This window comes from Poecile atricapillus, chromosome 5, assembly GCF_030490865.1.
Source record: "Poecile atricapillus isolate bPoeAtr1 chromosome 5, bPoeAtr1.hap1, whole genome shotgun sequence".
NCBI lineage: Eukaryota > Metazoa > Chordata > Aves > Passeriformes > Paridae > Poecile > Poecile atricapillus.
The window spans coordinates 6,547,952-6,567,562 of NC_081253.1; the positions used below are offsets into that span (position 1 = coordinate 6,547,952).

The 19,611-nt window shown below is 39.7% G+C and overlaps 3 protein-coding genes across 11 annotated transcripts in view; 1 reads left to right on the forward strand and 2 right to left on the reverse strand.

Moving 5' to 3' along the window:
- Positions 1-2,349, reverse strand: part of RAB3GAP1 (RAB3 GTPase activating protein catalytic subunit 1) — a 21,740-nt gene extending 19,391 nt beyond the window's left edge. The window contains exons 1-3 of the mRNA XM_058839808.1: positions 1,927-2,349; positions 1,768-1,823; positions 856-931 (exon numbers count right to left, since the gene is read on the reverse strand). Of these exons, the coding sequence (XP_058695791.1) occupies positions 856-931; positions 1,768-1,823; positions 1,927-1,944 (150 nt within the window). The 5' untranslated portion in view covers positions 1,945-2,349. The remainder of the gene's footprint in view (positions 1-855; positions 932-1,767; positions 1,824-1,926) is intronic.
- MAP3K19 (mitogen-activated protein kinase kinase kinase 19) lies at positions 2,127-14,077 on the forward strand. Its single transcript, XM_058839739.1, has 10 exons — positions 2,127-2,281; positions 2,770-3,009; positions 3,963-4,033; positions 4,553-4,625; positions 5,415-5,656; positions 6,253-6,296; positions 8,325-10,775; positions 11,912-12,064; positions 12,279-12,976; positions 13,956-14,077. Exons 1-10 carry the CDS (start codon positions 2,127-2,129, stop codon positions 14,020-14,022), a joined length of 4,194 nt encoding a protein of 1,397 aa, XP_058695722.1. The 3' UTR covers positions 14,023-14,077.
- Positions 14,078-15,431: 1,354 nt separating this feature from the next.
- The window catches only part of CCNT2 (cyclin T2), a 26,057-nt gene continuing 21,877 nt past the window's right edge, over positions 15,432-19,611 (reverse strand). For 6 of the 9 annotated variants that reach the window (XM_058839722.1, XM_058839724.1, XM_058839730.1 and 3 more), the window contains one exon: positions 17,766-19,611. This exon is cut by the window's right edge. Coding sequence is in view for 1 of the 9 variants with exons in the window: in XM_058839725.1 (XP_058695708.1) it covers positions 15,715-15,737 (23 nt within the window). In the remaining 8 variants the exon portion in view is untranslated. Of the gene's footprint in view, positions 15,738-17,765 lie in introns of those variants that run through there. The other 3 variants (XR_009277730.1, XM_058839723.1, XM_058839725.1) reach the window with 1 other exon arrangement.

The following is a 19,611-nucleotide window of genomic DNA, read 5'->3' on the forward strand; positions in this document are numbered from 1 at the left end:
ACAAAGTATTATTTTTTTTCTATAACTTACAAAACTTCTGTAAGGATAATTAATTACTTAACAAAAATACAGCATGAGAATGTATAAGAAAATGAGCACTACTGCTCCTACTAAAAGCAACTTGGGCAATCTTTTGATCTTAAAGGGTGTTAAGAAGGGAGCTCTGGTATAGAAAAGAAGACATGTAGGAATACAGGGACAGCTAAGGTGCAGTTCATTAGATAATATAAGTTTTTAGTCCAAATACTCTGTACCTGACTAGAATGAAAAGCAGTAAGCAGTAAGATGCCTCTGGAAACACAGCAGCCATTCCATACAAACCAGCTGAGTTTATCTGCATTACTATGCAGAAGAGCTCAGCAATTTCCTCTGCATTTCACAGGACTGAGAAAGCATCACAAAGGCTCTAATTAGACTCCAAAAAAAAATCTCTCCCATCTATGAAACACACTGAGTCACAAGTAGCACTGTGCAAACCTCAGCCATAAGTACATGAGGTGTGACAAAGGTACAAGGCAGGACAAAAAGATTCCTTAAGTGTTCAGTGCAGCGTCACGTATGTTTCCAGATTCAAACTGAGAATTAAAAAAAAGAAATATCACCAAGTCCTATATATGAAGATCCATCTTTGTCAGGGAAACAGCCTGTTTGGCAAATGGCCCACCAATAAACTTACAGCAATTGTTTGTCAAACTGATATTTCTAAAAGTGAAGTTCCCCAATAAAGTCATTAACTGCCACACCTAAGAAAACAGCAATAGATTAAATACATGTGTGCATTATTGTATTACTACATTATTGTATTACTAGTTAGCAATTTAAATTCTACAGGAAAATTCAGAAGCAGTAACTGACCTTCTCTAGAGGTTTGCCTGAAGAAATCCCAATAAGTTTCCAGTCATTTAATACTTCTTCTATTTTTGAAATAAATCTATTAGGGAGGGGAAAAGGCATTAATATTTGCTGAGCACTAAACCTGTATTATAATTCAGCCACCTAAAAGCAGGCAATATGTTGTTCTACTATGGAATTCCTTAGAAAAGCCCAAAGAAAAACAAACAAATATCACAACAAGTATCACAGTAAAGCCAAACCAACTGCTTCCTTATACACAAAACAGTCTTCCTATGCTTGAATTTTACATAATAGTTACTTTAACTATGAGCATCTTTTGACTGTTTTAAGAATCTCACCTTTTTCTGGTACTGCAGCACTTAACATTTAACTCCTGTTTCATTGTTCACAGATAAGTTTTTATGACAAAATTATACACTAAATTCAGATTTAAAGCACACCACTTGAAATCTTGTTTCCTGTCATAAACGCTGTCACTACTGGGAAAAACATTTAAAAAACAATACATTCACAATGTAAGAGCGTTCTTCACCTTAAATTTCTTCGTACATTGTTCTACTAACTTTTAAAGGCTTCAGCTATGAGATGACTGTCTTAACAATCAGACAGCTACTTAGAAAACACATATGCCTTGTGAGTGTATATTCTAATCCCCTGCAAACAGGTATTAAACCGGACTTCTCAGTAAGTTCAGAAACAGCTCAACTAGAGCCTCTTAACCGGCTCCTCGGCCGCGGCCTGAGCCTAACGCGGAAGAGCCGCGAAAAGGCTCCGGGTGCGGCTCCGGGTGCTCCCGGCTGGAGGCAGCGGCCGCGCCGCGAGCTGCGGCTGTGCCCGGCAGGAGCGGCCGGGCCGGGCTCGGCGGAGCATCCGCCTCACCCCGCGCTGAGTGAGGGGAGCGGCAGCACCTACCTCTCCCACTCGGAGGCGGTGGTGAAGTCCGTGATCTCGAACACCTCCGACTCGGGCTGCGGAGAGAGAGCGGGAGAGGCGGTGAGCGGAGACAGCACGGGGAGAGAAGGGAGAGTCGGGGAACAGGGAGAAAGCGGGAGGAGCCGGACACACACTCACTTCGCTGTCTGCCGCCATCTTGCGCAGCTGCCACCCCCCAGCGACGGAGGCTGCCGGGAACGTGGTGGAGGGCGGCGCCTCCTCAGAGCCTGAACCTCGCTCACAGCCCGCTTTCCCTTCAGAGCCTGTCGCTCCTGGGCTCACTTACAGCCCGGTTTCCTCTCGGAGCGTGTCTCTACTGGGCTCCCTCGCAGTCCGTCATGGCTCGTCCCGGCGGGGCTCCCGCACAGCCCGGCTCCTGCCTCCCCGGGCTCCCCGCATCTCTCCTTCCCGGCTGGCTGCAGCCCCTCAAGGGGACGCTTCACACCGGCCGCGAAGACGAAGCGGGAGCCGCTCCCACAGATTCTCCGGCTCCGTCAGAGACAGTCGAGAAGGGCTTCCTCAGATGTACGAGTAACACAGCCCTTGTCAAGCAGCCGGGGCAGTGGTGTTCCCCAGGACTGGCCTCCCTGTCCCCGCCTAATCCAAAGCGTTCCCTGTCGCTTGTGTCACCCGGGGGACGCCGACAAATCCTTCCGGCATGCAGCAAAACAGCTCCCTTAAACACCCTTTTAACTCTGCTTCAGCCCACTATTCCCCTTTTATCTTGTCTTGCCCCTTAGCACGGTCCGTTACTTAAAAAAGAAGAGGAAATATCCTTAAAATCTGCGGCTAGAAAGGAGATTACAAATACTCGTGAGGGGACTGAGTGCAAAGTAAAAATGACGTGGAAACATACCAGGTGCTAAAAGCATAAACGGAGGTAAACATAAGTTTAAAATAGGGTTTGGTTTGTGTGCTGAGAGAAGTTGCGATTAGAGCCTAAACTGCTGCCGTTTAGCTCGGCTGTGTTTGTTTTCATAGGTCACTGCTGCTCTTTGAATTAAACTGCTCCAAGTCCGATTTCTCCCGGGGTGAGGAGGTTACCTGGGCGACATGGTGTAAACTCAACAGCCCCGCGGAGCCGGAGTGCCTGCAGCCTCTGCCTCGAGAATTGCGCTCCGCACTCAGGGAAACAGCCGAAAATAAAATCAAAGTGTGTGTAATTGCTGTCCAATTCCTTGCTGGCCAGCAAAGGAGGCAGCTGCGAGCTGAAAATGCTCTGTAACTTGCCTTTGGGTTGCTGTGCCACTTTCACTTTTAGCTGCTGAAGAACCAGGTAAGATTTGTAAGATTTTGCCTTTTTACAGAACATTCTCTGTTATTGTTTTGAATTCTTTTTTTGTGTATCCAAAAAAAATTGTGAAGTTCATAGAAGTTCGTCATCTGACTCTTAAGAGGCAAATATAATGGGATGAACATTGTAATGGATTATCTGGGTTTTAGCATAATAAATCAAGAGTGCTGGCTTCTATAGCTACTTCCATAGCTAATTTCACTGTCTTTAATTTGTATTATTGTCACTTGAAAAACTGAAGTTCACTATGTTTTTCAGGAAGACTCCCAAATCCATCAAAGCTATCAACTGGGTTTAATTTTCTCTTAAGAATTAGCTTTCTGGAATTCCAAAAGTCCCAATCCTTTGACTTAACCCTCTCACGTTTCTTCATTACGAGTCTGCACTTTAGGATTGTTCTGCGTTATTTCTGCCACTGTAATCCTATGATATTGTTGGAGTTTAATCTTGGAAAAGAGGGTTGATGTTTTTAGAATTATGAAGCAGCTCCCAGCACACTCACCACAGCCAAGAACAGTGATGACTGTATCAGGGTCAGTATTACCCACACACAGCTGTATTGACCAGAAGAGTGACAGCCAGCTCCTTTCCCACAGTTATTGTTGATTAGTCATAGGAAAGGTACATTACAATCTTCTAATTAAGAGTAAAGCCCTTTCAAGTCAAATTCAGCATAGCATATGTTGTGGTTTTAGCTCTAAAAGCTTTCTTTGGTTCTGTGCATTCACAGGGAAAGGGACTAGATGCTAAATTACAGTACTTTGAGTAATTTCAAGTACTTTTAATATATTTTTGTCTTATTTTTGTCTCTTAAATAATTAAATATAACATAATGCTTTGTATATGTGAATAGGAAATCAATTAACAGTTTTCTTTCCAGGTTTCTGGGCGTTAATACATTTAAAGACCATATGTCTGACAATCAACAGGATAAGAGGAGAAGCAAAAAAGGTAGTCTAACCCACAGCTTATGTGTTTAAAGTGTAAAATGTAGATCTGAAGCTGGGAAGTACAGTAGCAACTTGAAATCTGGCTATTTGTCAAAACTTAACAACCATGAAAAATACAAAATCAAACTCAGAATTACTTTCCACTTTTGTAAAGGCCTGAGATTTGGTTTGTTTTTCATATTTTTAAATGCTCTCCTTCTTTAGAGTTCCTGTCAGTACTTGTCTTCTGTTTCTGTTCTCCTGAGATAGGAGCTGCAACTGGCTTTTCTAAGATGTTCTTTGCTTTTATAGTACATTGACTTAATAAACTTACCAAAGAAAAAAAAATAATTCAAAGTTATGCATTCACATTTCAATAAATTACAAAAATTAATCAAATGTAACTTGCTCTTGTTCCTTTTCCTGATAGTTACTCTCTGTACTTCTTTATAACAATATTTTAATGCCTCAGAATAACTGCATTTGCCATGTGTTATTTGCATTAAACTGCTTTTATGCAAATATTGGTGTATTACTGCAGGTTCTGGAAGTGTTGCTGCAGACAATACAATGGAAGAAATGCATCAGTCATACAAAGTTCTAGGAAAAACCAGGTAAGAAGTATCAGTATTTAATTTGCACTTGGGTATGCACAAATGGAAACAAAAAAAGTAATAGTCTGAATAATAAAAATATTTTCTACACATTATATACAGGTCTATATATTGTGTAGTGTTTAGCTCTTCCCAGTGTCACTTTTTGGCCACTGCTGGAGGCAGGATATTGCTTTAGGTGAACAAATTATTTGGTACAATAGGAAAAACATGGCACGTGGTTATTTGACTTATTAAACCCAGACAATTATCTTGTATACATCTTTAAGATTAATTTAGACTGTACTTCTGTGCCTCTTTTCAGTCACAGTATTTATCTTTTTCCATATTTTTCATTCCTCAGAAAACAGGTGGCAGAAAACTGAGGCTTGTCTACGCAGCCTCTGTTTTTCAGGTGGGCCATAGATATTTTGTAAGTAACAAAAGCACGTCTTTGTCAGGTCTTCAGAATTCTTCTGACACATTCTCCTGATGATTCATAAAAACTGCACACTGGAAGCAATCAATTTTTGTCAAGAAGGGGAAGGTGAATAATATGTTTTCACATTTCTCTTTTTGCTTGGTTAATATTGTTTGTCATTCATCTCACCTGTAGTCAATCTCTGCATTGCAGTCTTGTATTTCCAGGAGGAGTCACAACCTCACAGATAAATAAAGGAAATATACTTTGGTATTCTGGGATCTTACAAACCTCTCGGTCACATTATTCACCAGCCATATGATTGTTTGAACTGTTTTCTTCCACTTGTTTTTGCCCTGTATTTTGGTTATTTTTGTTTTGCCTTTTAGCCAAAATGCACCAACATCCAGAACACAGCCAGACCAACAAGTGGCATGTTTTCCAAGTAAAAATCAGACTGTGTTACCCAGGAAACATCACACTTCTTTACCTTTCTTCTCAAAGAAAGAGAACATGGGATGTGGCTTTGGCTTCAACTTTCTGCTACAGACCTCATGCCCAGAATCTAACGTTTCAACATCATTTATGGATTTAGATACTTTCCAGATAATAAAAGCACAAATACAACAAAGTAAGTTCCATTTTAGAAGTCACACATTTTATATAAATTTATATATTGGTTATCATATTGCCTTTATGTCTTTGCCATCTTCAGAGAGACTTCAGCCATGTCAGCCCTCTTCTTTAATTATAAGTTTGTATGTGTTTGCAAAATGAAGGAGATAAAGAGAAGCAATGACAAATTTCATCATTCCTGGGATTCTGTGTAGTGAAACTGAGCCACAAATGTGGAGTGTAATTGTACCTGGAGTGATGACATCTTTCTCCCTCATACTGGCAATATTAATTAGCTATGTAATTAGCTATATGTAGACATTTGTAGTTAGAAAACATCTACAATTGAGAAGTATTTCTTTAAATTATTAGTGTCAAAATATTTTGAAATTATAGTATTTTATTGTTTTCCATGGAAAATGGAACTGTGAAGTTCAGTATCTTCAATTAAATTTCAACCTACAACTTTTTTCTGCACTGCAGATTTATAGCACAGTCCTGCAACCAGAGACAGACCTTGATCCCCTGAACAATTTGAAATTAATTTATAAATGTGAATTGTAGTCTGTTTAAGAACATCAAATTAATTTTTAATTTGTTTTCATTTTTAAGGGTTAAATGTAACAATGCTAAAAACCAGGAACAAGAAATCTGAGGTAAGAGGACATTATGTATAAAATGATCATTGGCAAAAGTATTACATCCTTTCAAAATATTAAAAATAGAAATACAGAAGTAGTGTAGGTAGTTTGCTTAGTCTCAGGTGGGTTTTTTTTTAAGAATGTGAAGTATTTTTACATTTATTTTATATATATGCATGTCAGCAAATCTTGAGATGTATATCAACAAATTATCAGTCAGATGTTACATCAGAGACTTCTGGAGATAAAAGGTTGAAAGTTCAAAAAGATATAAAACCTTTGGAAATATGTAAATTAATTAAAATGCACATCCCATATGTTAAATTAGGTGTCTAGTTTTGCCAAAAATCCCAACACTTATTTTAAATGGTAATTTAAAATTGAAGCTGATTTCTAAAATAGTCTTGATATTAGATGATTGATGAAATTTATTGTGTTAGCAAATAAAAAATAGTCTTTTAGAATTAAAAATACTTGACATGAGATTTTGTGAAAAGTGTAAATAGGATTAGACAAAACTTTTGTACCTAGAAACATGCTCACAATTTTACATCTCAGTACTTCACATCACTTTAAATATACTGTGTTTAGAAAAAAAATAATTTGGCCTTCATTTATATTAATTAATAGCCTTTTGTAGAAAAGACTCAACTCATTGAATCAGATGGATACTTCAATGAACCCATCACAGAATAGTGAAGTATAGAAGTAAGAGCAAGAGTTCTGACACAGGATTATGAAAAACGTTATGGAAAAAAAAACCCAAGTGGAGGGAAATATTTAAGAAAAATATTTTAGCTGCCCTTGGTGTGATTTAATGCAGCTTTATTTCGTGTCTTGGGCTCTGGTGGTTTTTAAAGGTGTATCCTTTGGGATAAACCAGGCATTCATATTAATGCCATTCAGGCTGGACAAAGCCTTCAGAACTGTGAGTTTCAAATGAACACATTGCTTTTCCTGGCATGTTCAAACCTCAGTTTGTCCTTGGAATGCAAACAAAAATTTCCTGCAGATTGCAAACTGATGTTGAAAATAGACATGCAAATGAGCACTCAGAGCAGATGACTGTGTGATTATTTCTATTGCATTCATTTGCATAAAAATATTCATTTCCTATACAATAATGAGCAGAAATACTATTTTCAGAAAATCATTCTCACTATTCATCTGAATAGTCCAAACAAAGTACTCAGTTTCTCTGATCTGTACTCCTTCAAATGTAATGGTACCTTTCAACAAATATGATGGGGAGAAGGAGGAATAATAAAGCAGATCTGTGACCCAGCAGAGTTCTGTCTCAGCTGCCTTGGGTTCTATCCATTTCACTGCAAATCGAGAGCAGACGGTGCTGTCTTCCAGTGTACCTAAAACTGTGAGCTAAATCTGTGCCCATTTAACATGGTTTATGGATCTATATGTTTGTATTTAATACAATGTATCTTAAAGTCTAGAAATAATTTGTTAGAATTGTTTTCTCCAGGGATGCAATAGCATTCTGTTGTAATGGTCTAGTTTTCCTTTTGAAAAATTGCTTGCATGAGCTCTAGTTCCATTGGGAATATAATTAATGGTGTCAGCACACATTGGAGGGTTACATAAAAAGACTTTAAACATCAGTGTTAGAGTGGTGCTCTCATTCAGGGAAAGTGCACAGCAAGAGAGGATCTCTGGCACATGAAGCCACTGCCCAGCCTTTGAATTCCTGTAGCAGGAATAACTGACAAGAAGATTTGTACATGTGGACAAAACTTATTCCTTTTAATGACTTGTGCCTTAAAGCAAAAGATCCTGCTTTCTGTACTAAGAAATACTTAGAAATATATAGTTCTGGAGCTGAGAAAATTAATGCAATTAGTGTGAGAAAAATAATGTAATTTCTCAGGAGTCTGATATTATACTTCAAAATATGTTTAATATAGGAACATATAAAAGAATAATAATGTTCTTTTTTTTTTTCCCTAAATCTGCTTTGTTCTTAGTGATTAGTTTTTACCTGTATCTGTGGAGTAGCGCATTATTAATTTTTTTTAATGGAAATTACAGTTTCATTTGCCACCACTGACATGTCAGCCTGTAAGAACAATTCATCTTGCTCCTCTAAAGGATGATATTGTCAATGGAAGCAGCAACATCAGAAATATTTTAAAAATTATAAATTCTGTTCCTCAGCCTATGAAACCAGTTACTAAGGTTTATCAGTATCAGTTAGACAACTTATTAAACAGTCACAGTGAAAAGAAATTACCAGAATTGATCATGGCCACAGTTTCTGGCAAATTCACTCCAGTGAAGGACTTATACTACTTCAGCATTAACAACTGTGATAAGTACCCCAACAACAAGAAGGAAGAAATCCAAAGCCATTTAAAATGGAGGGAAGCTGATGTACCAATCCACACTGAGAAGAAGAACCAGGTGAAGTTCCAGTGTTCAGTGGTTTGTGAGAACATCAATCTTCTGAGCCAAGCCAGGTTCTGGGATGAGAGTCATCCCCACTTGGCCTCAAGCAATGCTCTGGGGAACTGTGGCATGTTCACAGCCCAGACAACATGTACAATGTCCAGCAACAGCGATGCCTCAAGAGCCAGCAATAAGCAAAATGAAGCAGAGAATTGCTGTAGCACTGGTCTGGAAGAGGAGAATGCTACAGAGATGATGTGGGATTATAAACCACAAGAAGATGCCAAGAATGCCAACTTTGTGCTTTGCAATCAGGATTTAGATTCTTCCTTTGGAAATGAAGTGATAGAGGTGTACAAAGCTTTAGAAGATAATTCTGTAGTTGCAGTAATTCCCCGATTAGAAGCTGAAGATCCCTCTGGAAAAGAGTCAGAAAATCAAATTTGTCTCTCTAAATATGAAATAGAAAAAGAAGTAATGTCAGAAGCAACTTCAGAGGACCAAAGTGAGCTTGTAGCTGTTGCTCATATTACATTCTCTGAACAAGAGCCAGCCAGGGAGCCACACATTGCTGAAAAACCTGCCACAAAAAAGGGTGGTGTCTGTACCCTGCCTCCTCATGTTACTCAGAGCCTCAATGTTCTTGCTCACAAAGAAAATGACAAAAATAAAATAAAGATGAATAGGAATAAATATTCATCAAAATCTAAAATTAATAACAAGATAAAAGTATCTGAAGACTTAATTGCTTCTGATGAGGTTACCACAAAATCAATTGCCAAGACTCAGATTTTTCCATCTTTGGAACTGACAAAAGTGAAATCTGAGACTTCCATGACGTGTCAGAAAAAAACCACTCAAGGAGACAAAGGCCATGTTGCTCAGAGAGCACAAAAAATTAAAAAGCAAAGTTGCTTCTGCAGTTGCAAAAATTCAGCTGTCTTAAAGAAACATGTTACTCCACTTTGTGTGCCCCATGCACCCTCTGCTTCAGATTTTGTAGATCTGAAATACACTGACATGTTCAAAATAATAAATTCAGATGACGGAGGCCCAGGTATTTACGAAATGTTTGGGACTCCCGTCTATTCCCACACGCGAGACCTCGATCAGCATGAGGGGAGGTTTCATAAAGGTGTTTCTTCTGCTTCAGCAGGGAGGTGCACCTGCAGATCTACCTGCAGTAAAGTGGGAGAAAGCAGCAGAGTCAGAAACGTTCAAAAGAAAACACACTCCAAGCCAAAGAAGATCATACCTGGTGCTAAACAAAAGCAGAAAGGTTTCATTACAAAGGACAGAAGGACCAAGCTGAGTGACAGCAACGCAGAGCAAGATAATGTGACAACTTCTGACTTGGATTCTCAAACACACACCTCAAGCAACACAGCATTGTTTCATGGAGACACGGATCATCAGCTCACATTTTTAGAAGAGCTTTCAAGGTCAACTAAGCAAAATGAAATGTTTACAAATTCAAACCTATCAACGATTAAAGAAGTTTCTTTGGAGCAGTTGTTAGACAGCCAGGATAAATCCAGCCATCAGAGAACTGCTGCCTGCAGCCAGGATCTCCTTCAGTTCAGTGATAAAGACTGCAGAGAAAGTATTGCTCCAAGTGGCAGTCTGGTTACAGCAGAGCAGAACATCTGTGTGCCCCAGCGCAGGGGGGATGTGGATGGTGGCAAAGGCCTGGAATCACACCAGGACTCCAAGTCTGACAGTAAATGTGAATTGCCCTTTTCAGATAGACTGCAGTGTCAGTCCCCTACAAAAATATTAGATCACAGTTGGGCAGACACACCTCAGAACAGTGGTTTGGCAAATGAATGGACTCAACCTTCAGTGGTTTGGACAAAAAATGCCAAAAGCCCCAGTTTCCAGGCAAGTCAGAACATTTCCGCCTGGTCAGATACTAAGGATGTGACTGATGAGTTGCTTTGTTGTCTGGCCAAAGAATTGCTAATGCTTGAAGAAAAAGACACCAATTCTTCAAGAACAAAAAATACAAGTTCTAAAATACAGAATACACAGAGTGAAGAAGAAGAAAATATGTTGACTGAAGATGGAGCAATAATAAATAGTTCTCTAGAGAAGGTAAAAGTAATTTCTTCTTGTAACTTGCTAAATCCTTTGAGTGATGCTTCATGCAAGTTTGGATGAAAAATGGGAAATATGTGCTTATTAAGGAGGTTTATCAAGTATTTTTTCTTTGGGCCACCTGCCCACTGATTCTTCCAGTGCTCAGTTGAATATATCTGTGTTAGAGGCTGCTTGTCAGGACACAAGCCAGAAGGTACTAGGGCATGACAAGAATAGCTGCCAAAGCTTATATAAATTGAGAAATTGTAGTGAATAAAGAGAATAGGCTGTTTCAGTTGAAGAGCTTGTATAAAAAGATTTTGGGCAAGGCAAGAACTGGAGATCTGGACAGCTAAGGAAGGTGAAATGACACTACAAATAGTCTTGTATATCCAGAAGGGCAATTACGTTGAATCTCTGAGTGTAACCAGATATTTTTAGAGGTATGAACCACAAGTTTTGGTTTATCAGACAGACTGATCCTGTTTGATTAATGCTTAATCAAAACATCGAGCTCAGAAGGCTCAGATTTTGGCCCCCAAGCTGCTTCCACCTGCTAAGGTGCTTCTCCTTGGTCCCATTAGCTCTTTGTCTATTTAAATTACAAATTTATAAGAAAATGTCTTTCACTACATATTGATACGCTCCCCTGTGCTTCTGCAGACACAGGTGCCAACTATAGCTCCATTCTATTTTGTCCCAGGGAGATCCATGGCTAGATGGAATAATTATTGCCATCTTTTTGAAGCAGTCTCTTCTTCCTGGGAAATCATGGCCTGTTAATTTCATCAGAATTGTTTTACATGTGTTACTTAGAGCATATTCACCTTTCAGCTTAGCAAACTGTACCCATGAAACCAAAAAAGAGAGTGTATCCTGCTTTTTAAAGTGCTCTTCTGTCTTGGTATCATTGGAGGAAGATGCCATGCTGTAACCTTTTGGTTATGCTCTGTTGTGATATATACTTGAAAATATTTATGTAGTCTTACCCAGTATAACAATGCTATCAATGACCTGTGCAATTTATATATATAAAAATCTATAAAGCAAAGTCATGCCAGGAAAAATTACTCCTTATGGAAAAAAGGGGACCAAATGAAGCCTGTCTTTTCTTCTCTGCTTTCTCCCCACACTGACCATCGTGTTTCAAGCAGAGTTACAGTAAAGCCTTTTTGGCTTCAAATGAAGAAAATGGCCTTCTAAACTTTGATGAATCTACTAAATTACCAGGAAGCAGTTTAGCTGCCAAAGATCCTGTCATGTGGACAAGAGGAGAAGTCCTTGGAAAGGGAGCCTATGGCACAGTAAGTTGATGTCTGAATATGCTGAGATGTGTTGGTTATCATTGAGCTATACCTTATCTCAAAAATAGCTGTTGTCCTATTCAACAAATGGTTAAACATTTTGGATTATACAGTGGCCCAAGAAACATGACAAACACAAAGATTCTATTTAAAATAAGTAAATACTCAAGTTCTGTCTCGTGTCGTGTTTTGCTAAGTGCTGGTTTCACTGTAGGTGTACTGCGGTCTGACAAGCCAGGGACAGTTAATAGCTGTAAAACAGATGATTTTGGATACATCAGATCAACTCACTACAGAAAAGGAGTATCAGAAGTTCCATGAGGAAGTTGATCTTTTGAAGACATTGAAGCATGTAAATATAGTAACCTATTTAGGAACTTGTCTGGAAGACAACATTTTAAGCATATTCATGGAGTTTGTTCCTGGTGGCTCCATTTCCAGTATTCTGAATCGCTTCGGTCCGTTGCCAGAAGTTGTCCTGTGTAAATACACCAAGCAAATTCTACAAGGGGTTGCATATTTACATGACAACTGTGTGGTCCACAGAGACATCAAAGGCAATAACGTGATGCTCATGCCCACGGGGGTAATAAAGCTGATTGACTTTGGCTGTGCCAGGCGCCTGGCCTGGGCCAGCCTCAGCGGCACCCGCGGCGAGCTGCTCAGGTCTGTGCACGGCACTCCCTACTGGATGGCTCCAGAGGTAATAAATGAGTCTGGCTACGGCAGGAAATCAGACATCTGGAGCGTTGGCTGCACTGTGTTTGAGATGGCGACAGGCAAACCCCCTCTGGCTTCCATGGACAGGGTGGCAGCCATGTTCTACATCGGGGCCCACAGGGGGCTGATGCCGGCCCTGCCCGATCGCTTCTCCAGCGCTGCCGTGGAGTTTGTGCACGCCTGCTTCACCAGGTATGGAGGCCTTCAACTGCAGGATGAAAGGGAAAATGCAGGCAGTTTGTATTCTAGAGATGGCTCATGGGAGCTTGGCTTATGGTACATATGACTTTATTGTAAATGCATAGGCTTTTCAGCATTTCAGGAAAGCCTTTAGGTAAAAGTATATATAAAAGAGCTTTGCTCTTTATAATGGTATAAAAAAGCCCTCACCGATTTTCTTTTTGTAGGTCTTATAATTTACTTTTACTGTAATTTTAGTGCAGAAACATGGCACCACTGAGTTTTGGACAAGATGTTTGATAAATTTCTTTGCTGTGCTTTCCTGTTCCAGTATTATTTTATTTGGTCTGCATCAGACAAGTTTTTTTAAGGACAGTATTCTCAATGGAAGAGCTTTCACTTAATTCTTGTCTTCTGCAGTGGAAAGAATCTATTATCACTGCCAGTCCGGGAAGCACTTACTTATTTGAAAGATAATACTTACTAGAAACATAAAGTTCTCTCTGTAAAACCCCAAACCACTAGCACTCACACATCATAAGAATTATTTTTGTGTTGTTTGTTTTGTTTTAAACAAAGCTATGAGCTTCTTTACATGCATGACATTGATTGGAGATGACAGGAAAATCTGATTGACAGAGGTTTGAACAGATAATTAGCACCTTTCTTAAGTACATTTTTGGTGCACCCGAAATAGCCAAATCAGCAGAATTATTCAAAGATTCTCAAGGAATTCAGGGGATTAAGTAATGATTTCTTTAATAATGAAATATTTCAGTTTAATAATTCATAAATTCCAACAGTCTTTTCCCTTCTAGCCTCCCTTCTTTTCTCTCAGCTTTATCAAAAAAAACCTAAAAATGAGTAGTGAATGGAGAAATATGGAGAAATAATAATTTAAAAAAGGCTAATTTTGCAATTGGGGGTTTACAATTATATCACAGGCATACATATTCATTTTACATACTAATTTGTGAAACCTTCAATGCAGAGATCAACATGAACGGCCTTCTGCTCTGCAGTTGCTGGACCATCCCTTTGTGAAAGGAAGATGGTGAATTTTTCAAAACTCTTGCCAAATGAGCATGTGTTTTCCATGGAAAAGATTTTCACTTGTGAAAAAAAGACCAGGAGGAACTGGACTTTAATGTGACAGCAGAAATACTGGAGAGCAGTTGTATTCAAGGAGTCTGTTCTGCGATGCCTGTCCCTCACAGTGAACAGAAGGCCACCTTGTGTTGTATTTGGAGAGACTTAAAGGGAAAATAAAGTCACCATCAGTGGCATGTGACAGGCCAGGTAAGCTGGAATGTCTGTAAAATGCTATGGAACACAAGCTATGGGCAGAGAGCTCTGCAGGTAACTGCAGCTTGGAGATGAGTAATGAGTGTGATGATCCCACATGTGAACCTCAGACCATCTACTGGCATAAAATGTACTGAGGCTTTATTCAGTCAGGTGGGCCCTTTTGTTTAACTGGACTTTCACTTCACTTTTTAGCTGAAAGTGAGTGAGTTTTTTACGTACATGGATCAGCCCTGTGTTCCTGAGGCCCCGTATCTCGAGATACTGTGGTGGTAATGGTAGAGATAATGATCTAAACCATGGGGCTGCCTGTTTTAAATGAAGTGCATTTTATGGGCACTTTCAGGTCGCAGAAGGTTGAGGTTGGAAGGGGCTCTGGAGATGCTCTGGTCCAGCCCCACTACTCAGAGCAGGGCTGACTGAAGCAGGGTGCTCAGGTCCTTGTCCCATTGATCTTATGGATGGAGACTCCAAAGCCACTCCAGGCAACATGCTCCAGTCTTTCACCCCCCACAGGATAGAAATGATTTTAGGTCAAGTTGTCCCATTGTCCCTTGTCCTGTCACTGTTAGCACTGCAGAGTCTGGCTCTGTCTTCCTTACCGTCCCCATGGGGTGCTGGTACTCACTGGAAACCTGAAATGTTTCTCCAACCACTTGAGTGAGCACTGTCTGTGACTGGGTGACACAAACAGCCCCTCTGCACTCCAATCTTTACACTTAGAACTAGCTACTATGAACGGAACAAAATTAAATAAAATCTGAAAATCTTTATTAAGTATTAATAAAGAAAAAAAAGCAGGTGTTAATATTTAGAATGCCCTTTTGTTGATTTCTTCCTATCAAAGTGGGGTAAATCTTTAGCTTTTTTGAGCACCCAGGCTCCAGGAAGAGAGGCAGTAAAACTCAGCCCTACAAGTGGCCAGAGCTGAGCTCTCAGGAATCCAAGACCCTGATTTCAGTGCCAGCAGTATTATGAACATTCATGTTTTACAAATGGGAAAGAAGGCAGTTCTATATTTCATATAAAACCAACTTTCCTCAGAGTGCTAAACATCTTAGTTACTTAAATAGCTTTCAAACTTAATTTTATTCCAATAGCTTGACTTTAGAGAGTTAAGTCTAAACTTTATGAAAGCAAAGAGAAACCAGTACTTCTAGCAAAATTCTTTATTAATAGTTTCTGTAGGTATAATGTCACATAACAATGACAGAACATTATGCCAGTATAAGATAAATCCTAACATCACAGTAATCTTCAAAGTTCAAGCAGTTAACAGTCCTTTTTTGAGGAATATTGTTTGGTGCTCATGCCAGACATCCATGGCAACATCATGTTAAAGTATCTTCACGTTAAAGTACCTCGCAGAATAAAGGCAGGAGCCTGGGCATGTGAGCTCTAGTGGGATGTACATAATTCCATGATGTGTACTAATTCTTCTCAGATTAAGGTAGAGTCTTCAACAAAGCTGCAAAGTAAATATGAGGGTTTATTTATCATGAAATGAAGCTGAGATGAGAGTCATAAGCAAGGAAAGAATGGGAATGCTTTAGAATATATAATTAATTAAAAAAAGGTCAGCATTACAAACCCCCCTTATGCACATCTTATAAGCAAAACTAACATCTGTAACTTGGTAAGAGTTCTCCAATATTAAGGTTACAATTTATTTGCAATTTGTCATGTTTAATCCAGTAATTACACTGAAAGTAATTGTTAGAGGTTTGTAAAACTTGAACCTGAGTTTTTAATCAAAATGTGAAAGCACATTTTTTCTTTTGCTAAACCAGACTTCAAGAATGAGGTGTCAGTTTAAGGCCAGCACTTGCAACAAAGGTATTTCAATTTAATCAGAGCTGTGCTTGCAGCAGAGCTCAGGGCCCAGCACAGCTAAACCAAGCCCTGTGTTAGTCTGGGGAGCCTTGTGTCACTTGGCTGAGCCTGTCTGCTGGAGCAGTCTAGAAACAAGTCTAACTTTGCATATTTCTTACTTGAGGAGATCAGAGATTTTTCACACCAAAATCCAGGTGCCTAATTACAGGTATCCAATGTAACAAGGGGAAAGGGTGTGAAATTCTGAAGAACACCTTTTTCATGGGACCCTGAGCGATTCACTGAGCAGGGTCACACTTTGCTTCATTATTTAGTGTTGGTGCAGGGCACGCCTTGCTGGTTTAAGGACTACAGCCTTCCTTTCTGAAACCAGTAAGGAGCCATTCCAGTGCATGCAGCCTGCCTAGCACTTGCTGTGACTGCAGCTTTCCTCAAGATTAGAAGCTCAAATCTCAGCAGCTGAAGGTACAGCCCTGTCCTGGTATTATTGTAGGGATACCCGGGGCTTCTGTCACGGTAATGGGAGCCCTGGTCACTTCTCAGAAGGGAGGGGCCACAGGCAGCCAACCCAGCTATGTTACACTGCTCTTGGAACTACCACCAGCACTAGGATGTAAAAAGTTGCATCTAAAAAATCCTCTCTTTCCAAGGAAGCAGAGCCTGGTCCCCAAAATATGAGTCTCTTGAGATTATTCGGGTTCAAATTTAGCGCTGTTCCACAAACTCAGTGCGAACCGATGCCATTTCCACACCACTCCTATCAAACCTCTGGTTCTTGCACACAGGGAGAGAACTTGAGTTCTCCCAAGGAAGGGCCCTCAGGACACACTCCCGTGCTCTTCTCCCCTATTTTCCCCTTCCCACAGGGACCAGCACCATGGGACAGCTCAGAAATTTTAGGTGTTGTCAAAGAACACAATGTCTGAACTATGGCAACACCAAGGTAGCTGCTCCAAGTGCAGGGATATAGTACCCAAACTGTAAAACCCAAGCAGTGAGTTTCAAGGTTATAAATTTAGTTTGGATTGGTTATATCCACTTCGGAAGCCAGAGAAATAATCAGTCCCAGTAGCAGTGGGAGAGGAGACGCCTGGTACTAATTATCTCTTTAAGGTGTAAGGAGTTAAGCCTTTCAGAGAAAGGAGGAATTAAGTAGTTAGTTCAGGCTGGCATCACTTCCAAGGCTCACGACATCAATTTTTAGAACTTAAGTGCATTTACATCAAATTAAAGAGAGCAAAGTATTTGTCCAATCAACTTCCCTGCAAAACAAGGATTGGGAACCCTTCCCGTAAGATCTTAGGAAATGGTGTGGCGCTGTCACCCACCCCCTCACTGCTGAAAAGAAAAATAAAAATAAAAACCCTCCACCATCAGACCTGGCCAGGCTCTGCTCACTGTTATCACCATGCACAGGCTCTGCCCACAAGGTAGAGAGAAGGAGCAGCTTAAATGGCACAAAATATCTAGAATTTGCTTTCCAGGTACCAAATACCTGATATCAATGTAATGGAAATAAAGGAAACAAGTAAGACTTCAGACTTTCCAGCATTCCATTATTTGAATGATTTGATGACAACTAGCACTGTTTTGCCAATAACTGAAAGGGGATCTTAGTGTTTACTAACAAAGTTGGAAAAATTAAACATAGGAAAATGGGATAATTTCTGCACAATAGAGGTGAGGTAGGGAATTTTATTGAAAATACTTTTTTTTTTTACAAGTTCTTAGAAATAAACTTTTTTCTAATCTCACACAAACAGCTGTACCTCAAAAATTCAACTAATCTATTATGAAACATTTATATTTACAGTTAACCAAAAGAATATACAGAACTGCCATGTTATGCAAATAGCCAAGTACCAGCTCACAGTGAGATACACGACCCCAGAATTCCCACCGTCAGGAAGATTCAACATATGAAAGAATCTCACTATTCTACAAACCTCATCTCACAGAAAGGAAAGTTTTTTAATAGTGTTGTAGCAAGGTCTCCACTACAGCATCATTTTACAAATTACATAATTAATGTACTCAAATTTGTAACAAAAAACCTGTAGTAAGTGATGAACAAAGTAATAGTGTTGACTATGAGCCTTTTATTGCATTTATTCAGTCATTCACGTGAGGCTGATGCCAATCCAAATAGTTTTCATTCATTTCCAACACCTCAGTCAGGCTGCAATTCACACCATTCACTAATTTACAGTGGGTTTCAGTCAGCAAAAACTAGTGGCACCTGATTGCATCCCCTCTCCCTCCCTCTCAGTCCTAGGATCACCACATGGAATTCAGACACAAACACACAGACAATTTTACCTATTTACAATTACATTGAAAACCAAACCCCTTGAGTTTCATGGACATCCTTTACAGAGAAACCAAAACCCGCTGTTTGGATCTCAATGTAACACAGCAACATTTTGTCCACCATATTTCACAATTTCCCAGAATCAAAACAGGTAATAGTTTTTTTTTGTAACAGCACCATAGGAGGAAGGCCTATGCTCTTTTCCAAGGTATATTAGACAGGCACTAGTTACCATCCAGACATTTTAACTCCAGGTTCTGACAGCAACTGCTATATTTACAGTACAATATATTGCTTATCCAGAGTGGCTGTATAAGATGCATTTCCTGGCACAATTATTTCAACAGACACAAAAAGAAAGTACTGTAGTGCTTCAAAGACAGTTTCCTGCTATTTCAAGAGTCTGCCCAGGCTCTAGTTTAGGACAGTATATAATGCAGATTACATTGGTTACAAATCAGACCCAAGAGTAGCACTGAGATGGAAAGGAAAGGGACTATAAAAGGATAGAAAATATTCAACAATGCAGAAGTTTGTAACAAGAAGTTACATCCCAAATGTAGAAAAACAACCAAGTCAGGAGGGATAAGACAGCTTTGGATTTTGTACACGGGCCTTGACTTACACTAAGATATAGCAGAAAATGCAATCAGGTTTCCATTTAAATATTCCTTAAGTGTAAAAAAAGTATTCATAGTTTAAATAAAACTTATTCAAGTAATTACAAGCGTTTGCATTACTGGAAACAGAGTATTACATAGTAATTGAGATACCTGTAGTTACATCATACAGCAACTACCAACCAGGCTGATACTGAACAGTTTTCTTTTAAAGCACAGGTGAGTAAATAACTGGAAGGGCAAAGCTGCAGATGTTCATGGGGGACTTACAGAGTTAAACAAGCACTAAGGGAATGAGGAGGCTTAGCAAAAGTTTACTTCACATCGTGTTCACTTCTAAGTTAAAAGAAGTCACTGAAGACTGGCTGTTGCTACTATAGATCTACTGAGTTCATGTTGAGGTACTTCAGAGCTTATGGACAGTTGTAAGAACCCAGAAGGTCAGTTCCCTGTTCTGCAGGTGGCTGAGCTGCAGTATTGGCTTTGAGAACACAGCACATGCACACCCATCACTCCTCCTGCAGAGCACAACCCCTGCAAAGAGCTGCCAGGCCTCACCCTGACACTCGCAGGCAGGT

What these genes read in the sequence shown, in the direction of transcription:
- MAP3K19 (XM_058839739.1), top strand. Translation starts at nt 2,127, where the DNA reads ATGGCTCGTCCCGGCGGGGCTCCCGCACAGCCCGGCTCCTGCCTCCCC. An exon ending in TAAATAGTTCTCTAGAGAAG is followed by an intron (nt 10,776 to 11,911) that starts GTAAAAGTAATT and finishes TCGTGTTTCAAG; the next exon opens with CAGAGTTACAGTAAAGCCTT. An exon ending in GAAAGGGAGCCTATGGCACA is followed by an intron (nt 12,065 to 12,278) that starts GTAAGTTGATGT and finishes GTTTCACTGTAG; the next exon opens with GTGTACTGCGGTCTGACAAG.